The following is a 23704-nucleotide window of genomic DNA, read 5'->3' as shown; positions in this document are numbered from 1 at the left end:
CAAGGAATGATCAGGCGTCCCAACTGGAGAACTAACCTCACATGTAGGTAGTAAGTTGGTCAATGCACCATCACCTCGTTGAGATACTACTACTAGAGAGTTAATGGGTCCTTAGACTGACCAGGTAGTGCTATATTGGATTCTGGTTATGGCTTATTTTTTGTTTGCCTACACATACAACGCATAGTCTAGCCTATTCTTTACCCATTCTCTCCTTTCCTCATACTTCTGACAACACTAAGGTAACAAAACAATTCTTCTTCAAGCAAGGGATTAACTAATGCACTGCAATTGTTCAGTAGCTACTTTTCACTTTGTAAGAGTGGAAGAGACTCTTTAGCTAAGATAAGCAGCTATTCTAAGGGAAGGATACTCCAAAATCAAAACGTTGTTCTCTAGTCTAGGGTAGTGTCATAGCCTTTGTACCATGGTCTTCCACTGTCTTGAGTTAGAGTTCTCTTGCTTGAGGATACAATAATAATAATAACAATAGCCTACCAAGAAGTAACCTCCATATATACAGTATGTGTTTTCCCTATTATACAGGCCACGGGCCCTTCCTCTCTCTTCATTCTATAATAGATTTTCTATCTTTTTTATTCTATTTTGCTTGTCAATTTTTCTTCCATGCATTCATATCTTTCATATAACATCAGCTACTACTGAATAATCTCTCTCGTTGTAGGAGTAAGATTGAAGAGTAAGCTCAGTGTAGTCAATATGGGAAAACAGGGTACAATTTTCAAAACCTTTAAACAAAATATTGATTGTAGGTACGCTTCAGTGTGACATTATGGCCATATGCAGTATCTATATTTATTATAGTATAAAAATCTCTTAGATATGTATCGAACTCTAGATATAGTTTTTTTCCTTTCTCATTTTAAGGGCTGTTTTCCTGGTCCTATCATGGCGGGGAACCCCACTCTCTACAGGACCTACACGTCCAGTTTATTGTATACATTCTTAGGCATTTTGCATATTAAACCTCCTATTAGAATAGGCAAGAGATATGGATTCTTGATATTGCTTCGAGTGGCTTGAATTAATAATGGTTATCTTTGTGTATTGATAACTGTTGATTGTGATTGATTTTTACAGTCGTTTTATATGCCATTTCTTAGAAATTATATCTGACGACTATTGGGTATACACAAGTAAGACATTCTTTAAATAAAATCTATTTCATCATTAACATTAGTATCACATTCTGCATTCCTATTATCATACATAACATTGAAACTAAAACAATGCCCTTTGTTATTGTCACCAATAATCGAATGAAAATTTATAAGAATTCAATTAACACAACGAGTCATTTTTTAAACAAAATTCGATGTTTTCTAAGAAAATAAAAGATTAGTTTAATAATTACGAGTAATAGGCCTAAAAAATTCAACAAGATTCGACTGTAGTCTTGTCTTGCTTCTTATAATCGCAAGGGAATATAATAAATGTAATACTTAATTTAAACAAGGAAGTTTCAAATAAATAAAATGTATGAAAAATGTGCAGTGAAACAATTTCAATTATCAATTAAAACCAAATTTCGCATTATCAGTTTGTAGCAGACGATACTCCAGATAATCATCATGAGACGCCTACAAAAAAGCAAATGTTTTTCCTTTCGATATGTCAAACAAATCTATTAGTTTTATTATATTTTTTTTGTACTGATTTAAAAAAATAAAAGATTTTTATAAGGTATTTTATTGATAAATTCATTGCTAGAGTAAAAAAACAATGAAGCCTGTCAGCTGTTTGTAGGCTCTAGACTTGTCATTCCTTGATACCCCAACGTTTTCCAGGAATTTTACTCGCATCTGCTAATAATTTCGAAACTTATATTGATTATTAATTTCACACATCTATAACTTATTTTGATATAAAATTTAGTTAGATATATTATAAAATCATATATAGACACAATGAGAAGCCATTTAACGAGATGAATTTGGAGAGAAGAGAGCAGAATAATTCGGGATGCCAAATGAATAATTGATTACATTCCCTAACCTGATAGCAAATAACCATCGGCAGATCAGCAGGGCTCTAAAAGAGATTGCAATAATAGTTGGCAGTGAAAAATAAAACTAAAATACTAACTAAAAGTATAAATGGAAGGGAGAATAGTTATATTTCCTGAATTTGCGAAGGTAAACACAGGAAAGTTATTATCACGAGAATGAACTGCGCAGGGTAGTAGTGGCGACGGACGGCCGTATTTAAAAGGTGTCTTATTTAATAAAATACTCATACTTTTTTTGAAATGTCGATATGGGTGGGAGGGAAAGTAAGCCCAGCTCTCTCTCATACGAAGAAGCCGTGAAAAGAGGTAAGAAAGTGTCCATTTTTTCCATTTTTTTTAGTTCTTGAGAATTCTGTCTTAGGGCGACAATCCTACGACATCATAAAAAAAGGCAGATTTCACAGGCCTATTTTCGTCTAATTTTGTGATGATAGAATGCTAATAATCATTAATTTTATATTTAGAATGTACAGAAAACTGAAATTAGATGCCTATGTTACAGTAGAGTACTATAGATTGCTTTTTCTTAGGGCGACAATCCTACGACATTATAAAAAAAAGGCAGATTTCATAGATTTCACAGGCCTATTTTCGTCTAATTTGGTGACGATAGAATGCTAATAATCATTAATTTTATATGTAGAATGTACGGAAAACTGAAATTAGATGCCTATGCTACAGTAGAGGACTATAGATTGCTTTTTTTGCCCTGGTCAACAATGACTATGCAATAGCTAAGTGAGGCAATTCAAGTTAGGTATGTGGGTAAGTTATCTTTAAGGGTAACTTGGCTCCAGAGGAGTATTTATAAGTTATTTTAGGCTTTTTAGATCACTTGGGAGTAGTTCTATACCTGTATGATAGGCTAGGCATAGGCTTAGGGGTAAAATCATGAAAGATGATAAGTTAGCGGCAAATGATACAGTACCTTAATTTCTAGGTAAATACATGAACCATATATTTTTCCTACCCATTATCTGGCTTTTTATCCATTTTTGACCATTAATATTGGGTTAAATCACCCTTTTATGAGTTTTCTTAGCCTCCTCCCATTTAAAAGGAAATACGTTATCAGAATATATATGATACCTTAATTTCTAGGTAAATACATGAACCATATATTTATCCTACTCTTTATCTGGCGTTTTATCCATTTTTTTACCTTGAATATTGGGTTAGATAACCCGTTTATCAGTTTTCGTAACCTCCTCCCCCGTATTATAACAATTATTATTGATCCCAGTGAGAAACTGGGATATTGGGTGGGGAAACAGGAAAAATGTGTGATATGCATAATAAGAACAAGGTAAAGAGTTGGAAAAAATATATGATTCATGTGAGTAGGGTGAAATTAAAGTATCAAAATTACCTAAGGTTCAGATCACGACCCACTGATGGTTTTTGCTCCGCCGTGGCTCACTTCGCTCAAAATTAAACATTAATTTGGAGCCTTTGTATATCAGCGGTCAGTTCCTCATGCGTTGATTAAAAATGGTCATCAACTAACCTAAACTTTCCCCCCTTAACCTAACCTACAAGCCGTGTCCTTACCTACTTACCTAACGGGGGCTGCGATCCCTATTACACTGCCGTATTCTAAGTTAGACATCATAATACATACAGGTAGCCTCTATCATACATACACCACCATTATTTTATCTCTTCTCTGTTCTGGCAAGCTATACGTGGATAACCGCACACTAATCGTGTGCATCATTATTTTGGCGATATTTTTAATTCCAGATAAGTATACTGAACAGTGTGTGTTTAAAACATAATTAGCTATGGAAATATGTGAATTTACACCAAATTTTGAAATAGATTGAATTCTTCTGTGGTAGATGCCTGCTTATGTCGGTAGCCTAGTCACGTTGGAACTTAAGCGGAGAGGGAAAATGGTTCTTGTTATACAATATCCGGGAACTTATTCATAGATATATTAAAGCTTTTAATTGATTAAAAAAGGTAGCTACTGGTTATGTCATATAAAAAAATAACTTCCAAAAGCGAATGCAAACTACGCATGCCTAGTAACCCATAGTCAGTCTCCCAAAAGGAGACAATGGACTTAGACATTGAAATGGGGTTTGTATTTCAATCGATTCATTGGTTATTATGCCTCGGTCAACATTAGTTATATAGAAAAAATTGCCAGAATAGCCTGCTCTCATCTATTTCTTATAGCTAATTCTAGTTTTCCTAGAATTAAAGTATCGTATTAATTAATTTAGCCTAATCATGAATATCTATGTTAGCCTACAAATTAATAATTTACTAAATTTAGATTGATTGGAGCAAATGAATTTTTTAGGCTAATAGCCTAGGAATGACTACCCATTATCCTAAATGCATGTATGTGCACCGTCTGTCATAACCATGCTGAAATGTGTTCCTTCAGATGTATTTTCATGTGTTTTGAATGATTCTTGGGTAGTTTATAGCAGGTTGGGTAAATCCTATAATTTCTTTGATAGGTAGGTTAGGTTAGAATATTTTAGTTTACTTTTAAACTGTGACTTAGGTTCCTACAAATCTTCCGAAATTTCAGTAAAAAGTTATCAAATTGTCCGGAAAATATGAATATACGCTTGAAAAATAAGATGTAATCAAGAAAGTGGAAAGTACAAATGTAGATTAGGAGATAGGTGGCTGTTGGAAAGAAGATACAGTCCATTTTCGATGATGAATGTTTGCTGCTGTGCTTGAATTTTTTAAGAAAATGAGGGGATATGTCGAGTTTAAGGTACCCCACCTAACCTGAAGGCTCAAGTGGGGGCTATTTCTTCTGGTCCTACTGATTTGGCTGTGACTGGGTTAGGTTTCCCTGTCTAAGGTAACTCACCTAACCTGACTTAGATTGCTGAGTACAAAGTATCCCACCTAACTTGACCTAGATTGCCATGTCCTTACATACTACGTGAGCTATCGCCTACTTGCAAAGCCCTGACTCGTGGCTAACACTGAAAAACAATCCAAGTGTGCTTACTGTAGGTTATTAGGAGCTGGTAAAGTCTTAGTGTTCTGGTTTAAAGTTTTCTGTTTCTCAAACACGAGACCGAGAATTTGCTGTCAATTAGTAAGAATTCTATACTGTATACTCATTTAGAAATTGTATAAATAAACTGTTAAACTTGCTATTCTAGTAATGACCAGTCAATATGACTTCACAATGAAGTAATTTTAACTGTTTCAAAAGTACGCTGATTACAAATAAATTCATAATGAAGTTAGGTGATTGGCCAAGAGAAATCACTAGATAAAATTTGAGGTCACGTTAAGGTTACGGTTGATCACTTTGGTGATACGCTCAAAAAATAGGCAAAGAAAAAAAGGAGTAATGGCTTTACAAGTTGTATAGCTTATACAATGATGTTAGGTTCAAATGATAACGGGGGACAATGTTAATTTTTTTTTTGTTTGAAAAAGGGTGGGTTTTTGGTTAAAGTTTTATAGAAAAAAATCGTTTAGCACAAAGAAGGTTATATTTTGATACTAAAAATACCTGTAAATTATCATCATTAATAGCTAAGCTACAACTCTAGTTGGAAAAGTAGGATACTACTAGCCTTAGGGCTCCAACAGTGAAGAAATGAAATAAGGAAAGAAATAAACTACATATGAGAAGTAATGAATAAGGAATATAAAATATTTTAAGATCAGTAACAGTATTAAAAGAAATCTGTCATATATAAATTTTATAAAGAGAGACATGTCAACCTTTTCGACATTTAAACATAACTTGCAAGTTTGAACTTCTAAAGTTCCACCAAATCAATTGTGAAATTAGGAAGGTCATTTCAGAGTCTGGTTGCGTGCAGTGTTTGCATCACATCTGCCGAAGGGAATCTTTCTCTTATACCAGAATTCAGGGCAAAGCATGTTTAAAAGACCAATGGCATACCGAGGCTTGTATTTTTCCCTGCTCTGGAATCTCTTAAATAGTGGAGACCCAGACTGTATGCCCTGGAATTCAGTCAGGGTATTAAAGGCCTACTGTGTAATTGTTTTACTTTTTAGAGGCAAAGTAAAGAACATTTTACCACTACTAGGAACAATTTCATTCGTATGCCTAAATGCCTTGTCCTTCTTTTTGAAGAACAGTTTTATCGATGTTCACTGCAATCGAGGTGAGACTTTACCATCTGTGCTCAAGATAAGAATAACTGATATTTGGATGAAGTCTCGTCTCCCTATTTTAAAGAAAATCCCCATTGATAAAATAGCAAGTGCAGCACAATGGATGCACTTTTTTTTATTTGTCTCCCTTCAGTTATATTCCTTGTCATACACTAGGTCTTTCAGTCTTTGTGCAGGCCATATAAGTTTGAATCCAAGGGAGATCTTACTTCAGTGTCAGCAACTTTTGATAAAGTATAAGAGGCAACTTACTACACAGATGGCAGCAAGTGGTGGCCTGAAGATTGTTGAACACTAATGAGCTATCACAAAGCAAATGATTTAAAGGGCTATTAACTAGTTGAGCTCCACTATAGAAATCTGACAGTGACTGGACAATTTGTTTAGGGACTTGCGACTACCAAACAACCATGAACTGTGCACCTTGTCATCATTTTGGATTTTCCACACATTGCTTGTTTTCAAGTTCCCTTCTTATTTGTCTAATCCCGCTTAGTGACAAAAGCGCATAGATTATGAACACAATGCCATGGATCCTGAGGTAATTATCAGAGGTTAACATGAAGTTAGTGATGGCTTGTTGCCTGTTGCCTTAATGACTTCTTGATAAGTGATAGCCATTTGCTTTTCATGGAGCTAACCTACTCCATAGCCAAATGACCACAGCAAATCTTTTGCTTTGTTACATGTGGAAAAATTGTGGTTTTGGCAATTGAAGTAAGGTACTTCCCTAGTGGTACAAACTTGCTCAATAAGATTCACCATTAATCATATAAGTTTTATCAGTAATCAAATGAAAATTCTAAAACTGTGTAGATCACTAAGACCAATCTTGCTTAGCTTAGCTGTAGTATGTATCTTTGAAGATTTAATATTTTTTCAGTAGTACTGTATTTTATAAACATCTAAACATATCAAATGTATTTTTTTTTTCATCTGAAATTGATTGTAATTCTCGGGTAACTAATTATGCCAATTTTTACAGTTAGCGAAAGTGAATTAAGCAGACTCAAGGATGCCTATAAGAGAACAGCCACCCTTAATGGGGCCATTACTAAGCAGGCCTTCATTAGAGAGGTTTTGGGAGAAGGCGTTCCGTTGCAGTTAGCCGAGGTAAGTGTTTGTCTTTGAGCTGATGTCTTTTCTTTTTGATTGGTGATTAGATACCGAAATGTTGTAGTGGTTGTGAGTTGTGGTGGCCTATTGGAAACATCCCTGCCTGGCGGTCTGCCAGACTGGGGTTCGAGTCCCACTCAAGATCAATAGTTTCTTGTAGTGTCTGCAACCTTACCATCCTTGTGAAGTAAGGATGGTGGGTTTGGGAAAGCCTATAGGTCTACCTGTTGAGTTATCAGCAGCCATTACCTAACCCTCCCTGGTCTTAGCTTGGGTGGAGAGGGGGCTTGGGAGCTAATCATATGTATATATACTTAGTCTCTAGGGCATTGCCACTGTCCCTTGCCTCTGCCATTCATATGTGGCCTTTAAAAAAAGAAAGTGTCAAGCTCATTTTTTTATTTATTGTAATGAAATGTTGTACAATACTGTACTGTATTTGCCAGTACTGTATATAAGTCAGGGTTTATTTTCAAAATTAAGGTTGGCTCATATTTCTCTTTGTTTTGATATATCTCTATTTTTTTCCAGTTAATATTTGTGGCTTGTGGAGGAACAGTAAAAGGCATAACCTTCAAGGATCTACTTTGCAGTTTGGTTCTTTTAACTCGAGGAAATCGGGAGGAAAAAGTTAAATGTAAGTGCTAATATTAAAAGATTTTTTATGTTAATATTATTATTATTATTATTATTATTATTATTATTATTGTTAATATTATTCTAGAGGAGTGCACATGTTATAAGCCAAAAGGTCAGTAACATAGTAAGCAAGATTCTAGAGAATAGAATGCTTGTGCTTGTAAAAAGAGGAAAGGAGAAGAGTAATATACAGAGGATACTAAGAATATACACTATAAACAAGTCATCCAAAATATACTAGAGTATATTCTTAACACAGCAGTTATAAAAATGAAAATAAAGTTGAGCTAATGATGTTCGACACTTTTGTAACGTTACAGCTCCACTAATAATCACATGCATTAGTCAGTAATCATTAACACTGCTGCCAGGATTCTCTCTCTTCCTCTCTCTCTTCATTATGACACTTGTAATGTCATGTACTTTTTTTTTCCTCATAAAATTTGATTACTATTACAGTATATATTTTTAGCATAAGGGGACCTTTTGTTCTTCTTCATACCTTGAATGTTTCTGGTTATTCTTGTTGTGAGAAGACCATAATTTTTTTTTCTTGCACATTTTCCTGCCTAATAATAGATCCGTAGAGTACTGTGTTATTGATATAACTTGCCTTTCTCATTTTGGTTTGCCTATTGAATTAGAAGTGATATTGACACATCCAATTAATATTCAATTAAGCTACAAGTTGTTCTTTAGTGTTGGTTTTTACTGGCTGTTGGTGAATTATGCCCATTAAGAGTTATATGTCTTTTTATGGTGCAAATAAATGAGATTGGTCTCGAGTAAGCTAACTACAGTCCATTTCTTTTAGCGAGGCAGATTTGCAACGACTCGCTGCGGTGCCGTTTTTGCTCGGAAAAGTTTCCTGATCGCTGATTGGTTGGACAAGATAATTCTAACCAATCAGCTACCAGGAAACTTTTCCGAGCTAAAAGGGCACCGCTGCGAGTCGGTGCAAATCTGTTTCGCTAAAAGAAATGGACTATAGTCTACATGACTTTGAGATCCCAAGATGTTTGGGAGTTTTACTGTTGCTGGTTTAATTACCATAATTATAGTATTGGGAAAGAGAATGTCTTGTACAGTTTTCAATTGAAGTAAATTTTACAAAACAGTATTGAACTTCCTTTGCTTTTCTGAAGATTTAACTTTTCCTCATTGCAAAGAATGCATGTTTTTCAGAGATTGCAGATGCATTGAGAGTTTTCTTTTAAATGTGGGAGATTTATTGGGATATCAAAAAGGACTTCTCGTTTCTGTCTAAGACAGCATCACAATGAATACAGTGGAAGTTGGATGTACAATATTCTGGATGAAAATATGATGCGGGTTAATTTTATGTGCTGCTAAGAAGCAGTCAGACAGGTTTAGCTGTTTGACTTCAGTGAATCATATGTATGCAATTGATTGGTCACCAGCCTGCTGCACAAATCATAAGATTGATTTAATTGATTGTTGGAGTTTCTCTGTTGCAACTACGATGTTCCCCTGAATGTTTTCTGTATATCTTGATGACTAAAATATCAAGGGCTCTGGTGTGGAGATATGATCAGATTCAGAACTTCTTCTTTACCTTTCCCTGTCTCTCATTATAACGTTTCAAACATTCATAATGAATTAATTATATCTTTAAAGCAACACACTGAGTAAATAGCAATGAATTCTAAACTTGGCTCATGCAGAAAAATAGAGAGTGAAACATGGAGCGAAGTTTTATTCCTTTTTATATGAAAAGGTCTCAGCAAATTGACATTTCAAGAAGTAGGTCGGTTAACATTTCTGGAAAAAAATCAACATCGGCATTGATTTACACATCAACTCCAGACTGAACTAGTTTCGTTATTGCATTACATTGGCCCGTTTCTTCTTAACCTATTAATTTATAGGTAATTTACCTGTTGTACTGTAATGTAGATAGATACCTATGGGTCATTCATCTGGCCATCTGTGAGGAATTGTGGAATATAAACAGAGAAAAACTTCTTTGTACCACCTGCCTCCAGGCAACTGCTCTCCATTCTCAGATTCAGTGCCTTGTGAAATGGTAGTAGCTATATAAGGAAATCATGTTTGATTGTCGTATTTTCCTTCAACTACTGTACTTGAGTGGGCATATTAGGAAGTCAACTCCAGTACACTGAGGTGGTCTTTGGATGATCTTTTTAGCCTCAAAAAGTATAGGATACAGAATGCTCTCCATTTCCGACGTTTACTTCTAGAGAAAGTTCTTACCTATCCTCATTATGTTAGATTCCAAGTTTTAGCTTTTATGTAGGGAAATTATGTCTGATCTTGATAATAGATAAGTTGTGACATAGCTTCTTGGCAGCTAGTCACACTATTTTAAAGGTAAACCCATGGTTTCTGTCAAGCTTTGTATGACATCTTTCATGACAACTACATTGGGAAATCTTTATATATTATCCTTCTCTTAATTTTAGATATTCATTGTTTTTTTGAAAGATGGGCAGTTGACTATCAGAATCTAAGAGTTACAGGATTCTGCATAAAAAGTATCTCAGAACTTATTAGTCCATCCAGACATTTACAGTCAAAGGTTTTCATGGAGCCTCTTATTTCTTTTTCATCTTCTATTATATATTTATTATTTAAAGATGCAATAGTTACATAGATGATCGTGTATTTTTTTTCTCAGATAAAGCAGTTTGTGCTGATGTGTCATAAAGGAATCCAGAAATTTTGCTAAAGATATAATTACTGTAGCTTGTACGGATAATGATTATTTTAAGTTCCAGTAGTAAAATGGCTTCAATATTTTGTTAGATTTTAGATGAAGTATGTTTTCTCTGACTTTACTATAACTATATTTTGTCACATGTATGATGTTTCCCATGAAAAAACCCACTGTATTGCAGTTTATCACTTGGATTTAATGAAAATGTTTTTCAGGCTTTCTAATGACCGATAAACTGTACTTATCGATTGCTGCAGATAACAGCGTTCATGCGATCATTAGTATTGATTATTCCTTATTTCTTATGGATTGTGAAAGTTTACAACCTGAAACACTTATTTTTTTTCAGTTATTTTTGGAGTATATGCAAATGAAGCTGGCACACATGTTGTTAAAAGTGATATGCTCAGACAGTTGCAGCAGACGGAAGGAGGATATGCACCTGAGATCCTGCATAAATGTTTTGGACCGGTTAGTATTTCACATCATTTTATAAAGCAAAAGTAACTTGTTCCTATATGTATACGAACCTTTCTGTCTTTTAACCCTTCTACCCCCCCGGGCTATTTGGAAATTTCCAACCCTTAACCCCCAAGGGGTTATTTTTTTCCCATCACATTTTGCAGTATACTTTTTTTAAATTGCTCTAATAGGCTTAATTTTTGTCATATAGAGGTCAGGTTGGTCTCATGCTCTTGGAAAATGCCTGAATTTTCTCAAAAAATTATCAAAAATATGAAAAAAAAAAATTTTTTCAATATTAAACTTACCCGATGATCATATAGCTGTCAGCTCTGCTGCTCGACAGAAAAACCTACGGGCGGAATACGCCAGCGATCGCTATACAGGTGGGGGTGTACATCAACAGCGCCATCTGTCAAGTAGGTACTCAAGTACTCGATGTCAACATAGAATCAATTTTCTCTCTGTCGTGCCACTGGCAAGACCTACTAAATACGCTGTTACTAACTGGATTTGTTTTCACAACGATTTGGTGAAGTACACTATTCCAGTTTTGAGCTTACGCTATGCAGGGGTTTTATCTTCATTTCAAAACTTGAACTCGTTTTGGATAGATATAATTATGGTGACGAAGAGAGTATGGACTCTCTTTCACTTTTAATGGCCGACCCTTCCCTTAGACGGAAGTGTGTTTAGGTTTTTGGTAATTTTGCTTAACACGTTATAGATCTATATATTTTATATCTCTCCGCCTTTATAGGCCTCTTCGATTAACTTTCCATTTATTATAAACATATAACAATAAATTTTTATGTTTGTTTATATGCGACCTTTCCTGATAGTAGGCGGTCCTAACCTGGAACCGAAGTTAATTAACATTGAGCCCGTTATATCGTATTTAACCTTTAAAGAATTTAATACTTTTTAAATTTTAATGTTTTATGAAAGAATTTCTTTAATAGTCTCGTACTGTTTTCAAAGATGAACTAACGTTTAGTTTTTAGTCTACGCAGTTGTTGACGTTCAGGACGTTCAACATGCGCTCTATCGTTACGATAGAGAGAGAGTTTATCACGGTTTCACTTTGCAGTAAGAGTAAACCGATTCTGGCGTTTCGTTCATTCTTTCTTAGCTTAAATGGTTTAAATTCTAAATTAAAGGAACTTTTTATTTGGAAAACCTTTCAGTTTTTTCCTTTAGCATAACATGTGTTAACGATATATAATTGGGCTCTTCTCTCAGGTGCGAAATCAAGAGAGAAAGAGAGAGAGAGATAGAGACGGAGGGAGAGAGAGGAGAATAAACGTTTCGTTCAAGCTGGTAACGTTGTTCTCGTTTTTTACTCTCCTCCCTAGTCGCTGTAGGGGAAGAAGGTAAAACGTTTCTAGAGTTTTATTCTTGTTCCCAGGCTATGTGCGGTGAGAGATTGTAAACGTAGTTTATTTGATCTAGTGTTTAGTCTCTTTCCCAGCCACTGAATTCTTTATCTTTATATATGTTTTCTGTTGCATTGTACGACTGTTTTCGCAATTACTACCTTTTAATGAAGGATAGGATTGCGTGTTTCAGGTAGAAATCAGTTAAAGTTTCGATTTCAGTGAAATAAGTGCAAAACAGAAAATCAAAGTGATAAAGTGATATGCGCAAAGTGTTACAGTGTTGCGTCCGAGGGTTCGTCTGTTCGTGCCAGTCGTTCACCTAGTCCGGGACCTCTTACAAGCTCCCAAGCCCAGGGGAGAAGTAATGTCGAACGACTTATGGGTTCCACAGGCCTTGCTCAACGAACAGACGTTTTTCCCTCCGTGGTTTCGGGCGTATCTACCCAAGATCGCCCCACCCACACAAAGACGAGAGAGCCCATTTATTTCTCGTCTGCGGAAGAGGTTTCTCGTAAGAAACCATGGACCTCATCTCGCAGCTTTTTAAGTGCAAGTCGGTCCCTTCCGCGCAAGTCCATCGGCCCAGGTGTAGCCACTGGGTCAGTTCGGACTCGCTGCAGTCATCCGACGACTGCACACCTCCCAAGAGAGGCAAGGTGGTACCGCAACAGGCAGTAACTCCGTCTGTTGCCGCACCAACTGTTTTAGACCCTCAGTCACAACGGACAGTAGCTCCGTCTGTTGCCGCTTTTGTAGACCCTAAGTGGTCTTTACTGCAGTCTATGCAGACTCAGTTAGCTGCGGTTATGCAGGAGTTTCGTGCGGAGAAGGTTGACACTGCTCCCGTTAGCCTACAATCCGAAACTGGTGCAAGCACTCCGGCTGCGGAGAGCTCCACCACCGATGCGCAGTCGACCCTGCCAGACGCATGTTGACGTTAGCCGACGTGCGGCTCCCTCCGTTGACATGCGTGATCTACCGCATCAGCAGTGGGAAGGTGGAGTCAAGCTGCCGTGTTTTGACGCGATGCGTTAGTTTCCGCAACCCACGGCAGTCCCCACCACGCACCACCACTCCGCTTTGGTTGTTGCCTGCTCCCACACTCCGACTGCGGAAAAGGTTGACGATGCACCCGTTTGTCTACAACCTGCCACGGTTGTGCGCCCAGCAGACGCTGCGGCTGCCTGCTCCCACACTCTTGTTGTGAGAGCTCCTCCACCCATGCGCAGTCTACCCTGCCAAACGCATGCTGACTCCCACAGACACACGGAGCACTCCGTTGCCGTGCGTGAGCTACCACAAGCTGCCGTGTTTTGACACGGTGTGTCAGCCTCCGCAACCCACTGTGGTTACCGCCACTCGCCCGCAGCAGACTAGTCAGTCAGGAGTTGAGGCTTCCCCACACAGCTTTGGTTGTTGCCAACTCACAGACTGTCAAGCAGTTACATGAATTTGCCTTCTGGTCTGCTACTAATGCACCAGTGCTGTATGTCCTCACGCACCTGTTGTGGTTGACAGTTCAGTTTTTTGACAGTTCACAGACTGTCAGGCAGTTACATAACGTTGCCTTCTGGTCTGCTGCTAATGCACCAGTGCTGTATGTCCTCACGCACCTGTTGTGGTTGACAGTTCAGTTTTTGACAGTTCACAGACTGTCAAGCAGTTACATAACGTTGCCTTCTGGTCTGCTGCTTATGCACCAGTGAGACCCTCACTGAGATAACCTAGCTTTTCTCGGACATGGTTCCTGTAGATGAGAAAGTGCTGTTCTCCCTCCTACTGATATTCCTTTGAGGACTCTGTCATTTGGAGAGGAGCCTTAAGCTGCTTAGCCTCCTATGGACTTTAATTAAAGCATAACAAGGCTTCCAGGGATGGTAAATGGTTCCGCTTCAGTCGCTAACCCCGTCTGTTGCCACACCTGCTCCCGTAGACCCTAATGGGCTTTGCTGCAAGACATGCAGTCCAAGCTTGTGTCCTTGATAGAGGATTTTTTACGGAGAAGAACCTTCTGGCCAACAACCTTCCTACCGGTTGGTTGTGCGCCCTGTTGACGCTGAGGTATCCTACTCGCGTCCGCCAGTTGAGATGGTTCCTCCACCGATGCGACCCAGTGTGGGTTGCCAGTCGCACGTTGACGTTAAGCGACTCTCGGAGGTGGTTGTGGACGTTCAGTGTGTCACTAGGAAGACATTCAACAACCAGCAGAGGTGACTTGTTGTGACGCAGTGCGGCAACCTCAGCAACCCGGTAGGGGGTTGACTGCACAACCCAGACAGTCTAGACAGTTTCGGGTTGACGCTGTACTTCCTTGCGTCCCCATGGTTGACAGTTCACAGACTGTGCAGCAGTACCATGATATTGTGTCCGGCTCCGTCACGCATCCACCAGTGCGACCGGATTCAGCGAGTCAGACGTTGCCCACTCCGTTGCCGTTTCCTCATCAGTTTCGGATGAGGACCCCTTTGATGAGGACGTTGCTGAACAAGACGTTCAACCCCCAGCCCTGCTATCCATCCAGAAGATGCTGAAGAAGGAACGCTGCCCTGTCAGGCTGTGGATAAGTCTGGTTAGGACACTATCATCCGTGGTTCAATTTGTGTCACTTGGAAGACTACACCTTCGTCCTCTTCTGTATCATCTCGCTTTTCACTGGAAAAGGACAAGACGCTAGAAGCGGTCTCGATCCCGGTTTCCGGAAAGATAAAGTCTGGTCTGACTTGGTGAAAGGACTTTATCAACCTTTGAAAGGGTCTTCCCCTGACTGTTCAGACTCCCAACCACGTTCTCTTCTCGGACGCATCGGACGTAGGCTGGGGTGTGACATTAGGCGGTAGGGAATGCTCGGGATTATGGAACTCGAGTCAAAGGACAATGCATTTCAACTGCAAGAAGCTACTGGCAGTACGTCTGACCTGGAAAAGCTTCAGGTCTCTCCTTCAAGGCAAAGTGGTGGAGGTGAACACGGACAACACCCTGCTTTGACGTACATCTCCAAGCAAGGAGGGACCTACTCTCTGACATGGTACGAGTTCGCAAGAGACCTCCTCACCTGGTCAACAGGTCTAGACTTTTCTCTAGTAACGAGGTTCATCCAAGGCAACTTGAATGTCATAGCAGATTGTCTCAGTAGGAAGGGACAAATATTCCAACAGATTGGACCCTCCACAAGGATGTATGCAAGAGACTTTGGGCCACCTGGGGCCAGCAACCATAGATCTCTTCGCAACCTCGATGACCAAGAGGCTCCCAATAGTTCATATAGATGCCTTTCTACTAGATTGGTCACATCTAGATCTATATGCATTCCCTCCGTTCAAGATTGTCAACAAGGTACTGCAGCAGTTCGCCTCTCACGAAGGGACAAAGTTGACGCTAGTTGCTTCCCTCTGGCCCGCGAGAGAATAACTCACCGAGGTACTTCGATGGCTAGTAGACGTTCCCAGAACACTTCCCCTAAGGGTGGACCTGCTACGTCAGCCACGCGTTAAGAAGGTACTCCAAGGCCTCCACGCTCTTCGTCTGACTGCCTTCAGACTATCGAAAGACTCTCGAGAGCTAGAGATTTTTCGAAGGAGGCAACCTGAGCGTTTGCTAGAGCAAGGAGAACATCCACCCTTAGAATCTACCAATCGAAGTGGGAAATCTTCAGAAACTGGTGCAAGTCAGTATCCGTATCCTCGACCAGTACCTCTGTAACTCAATAGCTGACTTTCTCTTATATCTGAGGAAAGAACGATCTCTTTCAGCTCCCACTATCAAGGGTTACAGAAGCATGTTGGCATCAGTCTTCCGTCACAGAGGCTTAGATCTTTCCAACAATAAAGATCTACAAGACCTCCTTAAGTCTTTTGAGACCACGAAGGAGCGTCGTTTGGTTACACCTGGTTGGAATTTAGACGTGGTTCTAAGATTCCTTATGTCAGACAGGTTCGAACCGCTTCAATCAGCCTCCCTGAAAGATCTCACCTTTAAGACTCTTTTCCTGATATGCTTAACCACAGCTAAAAGAGTCAGTGAGATTCATGCCTTCAGCAAGAACATCGGATTCTCATCCGAAACGGCTACATGTTCTACAACTTGGTTTTCTAGCCAAACACGAGCTGCCGTCTCGGCCTTGACCAATATCGTTCGATATTCCAAACTTATCGTATGGTTGGAAATGAACTAGAAAGAGTATTATGTCCTGTAAGAGCTCTTAAGTTCTATTTAAAAACCTTTACGAGGCCTGTCTGAAGCTTTATGGTGTTCAGTTAAGAATCCATCTTTGCCTATGTCAGAGAATTCTTTATCCTATTTTATCAGACTGTTAATACGAGAAGCTCATTCCCATCTGAATGAGGAAGACCAAGCTTGGCTGAAGGTAAGGACACACGAAGTTAGAGCTGTCGCAACTTCCGTGGCCTTTAAACAAAATAGATCTCTGCAAAGTATATTCGACGCAACCTATTGGAAAAGCAAATCAGTGTTCGCGTCTTTTATCTTAAGAATGTCCAGTCTCTTTACGAGAACTGCTACACTCTGGGACCATTCGTAGCAACGAGTGCAGTAGTGGTGAGGGCTCCACCACTACAATTCCCTAATTCCATAACCTTTTTAATCTTTCTCTTGAAATGTTTTATTAATATTTTTGGGTTGTCCGGAAGGCTAAGAAGCCTTTCGCGTCCTACTTGATTTGGCGGGTGGTCAAAGTCATTTCTTGAGAAGCGCCTAGATTAGAGGTTTTGATGAGGACCTTTAGTATGGGTTGCAACCCTTCATACTTCAGCTCCTAGGAGTCGCTCAGCATCCTATGAGGATCGCGAGGCTCAGTAAGGAAGACGTACTTAAAAAGGCAGAGTAATTGTTCAAGTTGACTTCCTTACCAGGTACTTATTTATTTTATGCTTGTTATTTTGAATAACTGCTAAAATGAAATACGGAATACTTAGCTCATAATAATTTAAACATGTAATGCTGGTCTCTACCCACCCCCCTGGGTGTGAATCAGCTATATGATCATCGGGTAAGTTTAATATTGAAAAATGTTATTTTCATTAGTAAAATAAATTTTTGAATATACTTACCCGATGATCATAAATTAAAGGGCCCACCCTTCCTCCCCAATAGAGACCCAGTGGACAGAGGAGAAAATTGGTTCTATGTTGACATCGAGTACTTGAGTACCTACTTGACAGATGGCGCTGTTGATGTACACCCCCACCTGTATAGCGATCGCTGGCGTATTCCGCCCGTAGGTTTTTCTGTCGGGCAGCAGAGCTGACAGCTATATGATCATCGGGTAAGTATATTCAAAAATTTATTTTACTAATGAAAATAACATTTTATAGCATTTTTTTGCAAGGACGTACCAGTACGTCCATGGGGGTAAAGGGATGGCTTTTGTGAAACGTACCAGTACGTCCTTATGGGGTAAAAGGGATAAGGTAGGGAAATTTGGAATTAGTTCTGCGGAGCTTGAATGACCGTTTAACTCCTTGACGAGGTAGTTACGGAAAGGAGATGGGCACAGGCGAGTAGCCCTGCCCACTCTTCTGTCAAAGTCTCGTCATTCTTGTCTTCGACTTCAATGAGTATAATCCTACGGTTACATCTTATCCAAGGCTGTTTAATCTTTTTCTTATACTTGTTAGTCTAATGGGTTGTTATGGGCTTAATGTTAACCTTTTTACCCCCAAAGGACGTACTGGTACGTTTCACAAAAGCCATCCCTTTACCCCCATGGACGTACCGGTACGTCCTGGCAAGAAAATGCTATAGAAATTTTTTTTTTCATATTTTTGATAATTTTTTGAGAAAATTCAGGCATTTTCCAAGAGAATGAGACCAACCTGACCTCTCTATGACAAAAATTAAGGCTGTTAGAGCAATTTAAAAAAAATATACTGCAAAATGTGCTGGGAAAAAAATAACCCCCTGGGGGTTAAGGGTTGGAAATTTCCAAATAGCCTGGGGGTAAAAGGGTTAATGAAACAAAGTAAGATGCGACAGAAGGTTGGACACTTTCTTTGGCTTATGGCTAAATCGGTGATAGATGTACTCATCAGCACCTTAGTGGCATGAACGTTCTCAATTACGCGCATCCCTCGCCGTATTGTAGTTCCCCTGCTGTTCCCGCAGTACATTGCTGATCTTATTGTCTAATATATGTAAATTTATATTGCAAAATCTGCAACATATTGGGGTTTACTGCGGTCGATTTGATTATTTCTGTGGTAAAATATGCATTTTCACTCCTAATAGGTTTATAAGGATGTTAGGAGTGTTTATAAAAACTGAATTGTTCGAGATATAGAGACTGTACAGTATACTTTATATACAAATCCTGAAAATAATAGAAAAGATACTAATTGAGAATCCCTTATCTGGAATTCCTTGGATCGAAAGTTTTCCAGATTTTAGAATATCCCTATAAAGATGGGTTCACGAATCTCTTTACTTTATTTAATTTTGATCACTTAGAAATATTTGAAGTATGTTTGTATGCAAAGTATGTTAATATTATACGATAGAAATGTTGACCACCAGTTGTTAACTACAGTACCTTGTTAACCCCTTTTACCCCCAAAGGACGTACTGGTATGTTTCACAAAACCCATCCCTTTACCCCCATGGACGTACCGGTACGTCATTGCAAAAAACTGCTATTTATATTTTTTTTTTTTTTGCATATTTTTGATAATTTTTTCAGAAATTTCAGGAATTTTCCAAGAGAATGAGACCAACCTGACCTCTCTATGACGAAAATTAAGGCTGTTAGAGCAATTTGAATAAATTATATTGCAAAATGTGCTTGAAAAAAAAATAACCCCTGGGGGTAAAGGGTTGGAAAGTTCCATATAGCCTGGGGGTAAAAGGGTTAACTATGTCAATGAAAGTTGAATACTAAACTCATTACCATAAGGCATATATACATAGAGGGATCCAAACGGAAAGGCCATACGTACTTATGAAGAGAAGAAGAATGATTAAGAAAAGATAACTTGAAGTATACAGCAATTGCATAATGCATTTCAAGGAAGGGCAAAGCTATTAACTTTTCAATTATGTAAAATAGTGAGGAGCAGCGAGTGCATCACATTTAGGCCTGGTTATATGAAGTAGAAGCCTCTCAGACTTAAAAGGTTAAAGTCTGTGTGACAGGTTATTTCCTTGTTCACGGATTTAAAGTGATACAATGTACGAGTAATGGGTTTGTAATGAAACAAACCGAGTTTAGTAGAAGGATTTGTAGCCATCCTTTTAGAATGTTTGTGAGAAAAACCCATCATGATTTTCTGTATTTCAGTGACCCTCCTCAACAATCAGGACTCATTAATTACATCTTGACCTTTAAACAAAAAATAAATTTAACGAATTGCTTAAAATGACAGATATCACAGGGAGAAATACCAGTAGAAGACTTCATCTTGAGTGGCCTTAAAGAGTTTGAAAGAAACTGAACTCACTTTTTTATTTGCTTAGTTGTTTGTAGTTTTACCATCACTTTGTGTTCGGTACATCCATTAATAAGTTTTGTATTGTTGTAACTTTATAATTATGGATACATTATGATTTCATGATGAATTAAATGCTAAATGAACTTGTAATTGAACCTTTGAAAACAGTTACATATTTAGCAACAGGAAGACAAATTGAATGAAATGGAAATGGGTGGAGAAAAACAGCAAAGTTTAACCTCTTGTGTTTATATTGGTTTTGATTGATATTTCTCCTTTAATTAAACCATTTATTCCAACACGGAGTACTTACCTCGAACTACTTTCTTAGGAGTATTTGGGATCTCCTCCCAACCGACCAGAGTTTAGTGTAGTTTACCCTAGTCCCATTTTCTATGTGAGGTAACCTCAGGTGGAGTGATACGCGCCCTGATCCTAACCCCAGGTCAGAGAGCATGCCTACTCAGATCTCGATCTCCAATAAGTTCCTGTCGGGCCAGCCCAGGAGAGCCAATGACTGGTGTCCCCGGAGACGAAGGAAGTCCTGGAGTGGTGGCACGTCAGAACGAACACCCTCAAGGGAATGCCCTTTTCATGGCTCTTTTGTAATAGGGACTATTATTCATTATGCTATAAAGTAAAAACTGGGAAAGGAAATGTTACTTTTCTATTTTGTATTCTATTAATTGAATCAAATTACTGGTATTCATATTGCTGACAGTGTGATGATTAATTCTTTAATTGATTATATTTCCTGTTGTCAAGCACATATTATATGTACAGTTGGACACAGGAATTCCTGGTACATAACACTGAAGAAGTACACCCAGACACACCATTACTGCGCGGCGAGTTTACCTGTTCAGCCCCGCTCACTACATCTGGCATCTGTCATATGTAGTAACATCCCTGACTGGTGATCACCAGACTGTGATTCGAGTCCCGATCAAACTCGTTAGTTCCTTTGGTTGCTGCAACCTCACTATCCTTGTGAGCCAAGGAGGGGGTTTTGTTGGGGGAGCCTATAAGTCTATCTGCTGAGTCATCAGCAGCCATTGCCTGGCCCTCCCTGGTCCTAGCTTATGTGGAGAGTGGGCTTGGGCACTAGTCATATGTATATATGGTCAGTCTCTAGGGCATTGTCCTGCTTGCTAGGGAAATGTCACTGTTCCTTGCCTCTGCCATTCATGAGTTGCCTTTATACAAGCTGTTTTGTTACTCGCCATGCAGTAAAGGTGTGACGGGGTGCACTTCTTCGGAGTGAGGTGTGCCAGGGACTCCTGTGTCCAACTGTACCTGAAATTTGGGAAGCAAAGAAACTTATTCGTATTAAGATAATTTGTTAGTTTTTGTGCTATGTTTTTTTAATTGTGTAACTAATTGATGCCATAACTTTAATTTAAAAATGATCAAAACATTGTTATGCAGTGAATGACTGAATATATTTTTTATGCTATCATTACTTATATTTTATTAGTAAAGTAAGCTCACTTATTTTTTATTACAGTCATTACTTATATTTTTGTTATTTAAGTAGGCTTACTGTTGTTTCAGTACTTTTTCTAATTTGTAAGCTTCATGATTATTATGATGAGCTTAATTAAAATTATTTTAATTTTTTTTAATTCTGATATTGAATACATTTATGTTGTGAAAGACCAGAAATGGTTTTAATGTTAAGTTGAATTTATATCCAGAAATAAGATCCTGGTTTTAAGTTATACATTTTTAATTGCAGAATGAGCGTGCAACTTACGACGAATTCAAAGACTGGTTAATAACCTTCCCGGATGCTACAACTGTCACACGTTGGTTGCTGGCTGAACCTTGCCATGCATCTTTATGTAATGATTTGGAGACCCCGACATTTTACCAGACGCTCGCTGGAGTAACACACTGTAAGTAATATTCATTTGTCTTAGTTATCATTAGATATAAAGTAAATAAGGTTTTCACAGAAACACTTGCAAAAGCTCTTAAGCCATATAATGAGTGAAAATAATCAAAATAAACGTAATACACTGGAGGAGCTGTGAACAGTGGCGGGCTACAGGAAAGACTGGTTGCAATACAGTAATACCAGATAATTAAAATATGAAATGCATGCCACATGAGATTATATAAATGCTACATAGTATTCCCTATGCTCCAATAAACGAGAATACTTGCATACATGTATTCCTAACACAGCATATATGCTAAATGTGTATTGGCAATAAAGGTATATATAAAAATGATAATCATATATATACTGTATATGTAAATAATTATAATGATAATCTCAATTTGAAAAATATCTTTGTATTGGGCCAGATTAGCAAACCGAAGATTTACTTCCTCATGAATTTTATTCATTGATAATTGGGGCTCTAAAGTTATGCTGTTTACTTTGCATAGTTTAATGTTTACATATACTGTAATACAGTACCTTTATTATTTAATTGTTCATTGTCTACTCTAGGTTCTTAACCCCATTATTTAACCCTTTTACCCCCAGGCTATTTGGAACTTTCCAACCCTTAACCCCCAGGGGGTTATTTTTTTCCCAGCACATTTTGCAGTATATTTTTTTTAAATTCCTCTAACAGCCTTAATTTTTGTCATAGAGAGGTCAGGTTGGTCTCATTCTCTTGGAAAATACCTGAATTTTCTCCAAAAAATATAAAAAATATGAAAAAAAATATTTTATAGCATTTTTTTGCAAGGACGTACCGGTACATCCATGGGGGTAAAGGGATGGGTTTTGTGAAACGTACCAGTACGTCCTTTGGGGGTAAAAGGGGTAAATGTACAAAATTTTTCAAAAGTACAAGCGAGAGAAAATACCGTACAGATAGCACAAACATCGAGAGGAAAAGGTCCATAGAATTCCTTGATTTTTTAATATGATCTTTATTACTGTATTCTGCAAGCTACAAGCTAAGGAAAATACCATAAAGTTGACACAAATATTGAGAGCAAAAGGTGGATAGAATTCCTTGTTTATTATTATTATTGATTTTAGTATTCTTAAGACTACAAGCTAGGGAAACTTACCATACAAATGACACAAATATTGAGAGCAAAAGATGATAGAATTCCATGAATTTTTACTATTATTATCTTATTCCAGTGGAAGAGAAGGACATATTAGAATTAGAGAAGAGGTACTGGAACTTGAAAGGTTCGTCACCGACTGGAAAGCTGGATCCTGAAACTCTCGTTCCTCTTATTTCTCCACCTTTGCCTCCAATGCTGGCCAAAGGAGTTTTTAATGCCTTTGATGAAAACAGAGATAACCATATTGATTTTAAGGTAAGACCATGTTAATTATGATTTTCCACTATTGATATGTGACCATAGAAGTGTTGATAAACTCAGTTTTGTTGTTAAACTGTTATTACTGATATTAAGGTATTTTATATTTTTTACTCTTACATCTAATATATAGTTTATTTACTTATTTCCTTTCCTCACTGGGCTATTTTCCTTGTTGGAGCTCCTCATCCTGCTTTTCCAACTAGGGCTGCAGTTTAGCTAGAAATAATTTTTTTTTCTAGCACATTTTGCATTATATTTTTTTTTAATTGCTCTAACAACCTTAATTTTTGTCATAGAGAGGTCAGGTTGGTCTCATTCTCTTGGAAAATGCCTGAAGTTTCTCAAAAAATAATCAAAATTATGCAAAAAATTGTAAATAGCAGTTTTTTGCAAGGACGTACCGGTACGTCCATGGGGGTAAAGGGATGAGTTTTTTGAAACGTACCAGTACGTCCTTTGGGGGTAAAAGGGTTAAACTTATCATAATTACCAAAGTGTGTGCATT

The 23704-nt window shown here is 38.0% G+C and overlaps 1 protein-coding gene across 3 annotated transcripts in view; it reads left to right on the top strand.

Annotated features, from left to right (window-relative positions):
* The first annotated feature begins 2078 nt into the window (after nucleotides 1-2078).
* Usp32 (Ubiquitin specific protease 32) overlaps nucleotides 2079-23704 on the top strand; it is an 84223-nt gene continuing 62597 nt past the window's right edge. Inside the window, exons 1-6 of one of the 3 annotated variants that reach the window (XM_068355541.1) lie at nucleotides 2079-2335; nucleotides 7152-7279; nucleotides 7814-7919; nucleotides 10969-11090; nucleotides 21638-21797; nucleotides 23012-23193. In XM_068355541.1, coding sequence (XP_068211642.1) covers nucleotides 2278-2335; nucleotides 7152-7279; nucleotides 7814-7919; nucleotides 10969-11090; nucleotides 21638-21797; nucleotides 23012-23193 — 756 coding nt within the window. In that variant the 5' untranslated portion in view covers nucleotides 2079-2277. The remainder of the gene's footprint in view (nucleotides 2336-7151; nucleotides 7280-7813; nucleotides 7920-10968; nucleotides 11091-21637; nucleotides 21798-23011; nucleotides 23194-23704) is intronic. The other 2 variants (XM_068355540.1, XM_068355539.1) reach the window with 2 other exon arrangements.

This window comes from Palaemon carinicauda, chromosome 31 (assembly GCF_036898095.1).
Source record: "Palaemon carinicauda isolate YSFRI2023 chromosome 31, ASM3689809v2, whole genome shotgun sequence".
Classification (NCBI taxonomy): domain Eukaryota; kingdom Metazoa; phylum Arthropoda; class Malacostraca; order Decapoda; family Palaemonidae; genus Palaemon; species Palaemon carinicauda.
This window is presented reverse-complemented; position numbering and strand designations above follow the sequence as displayed.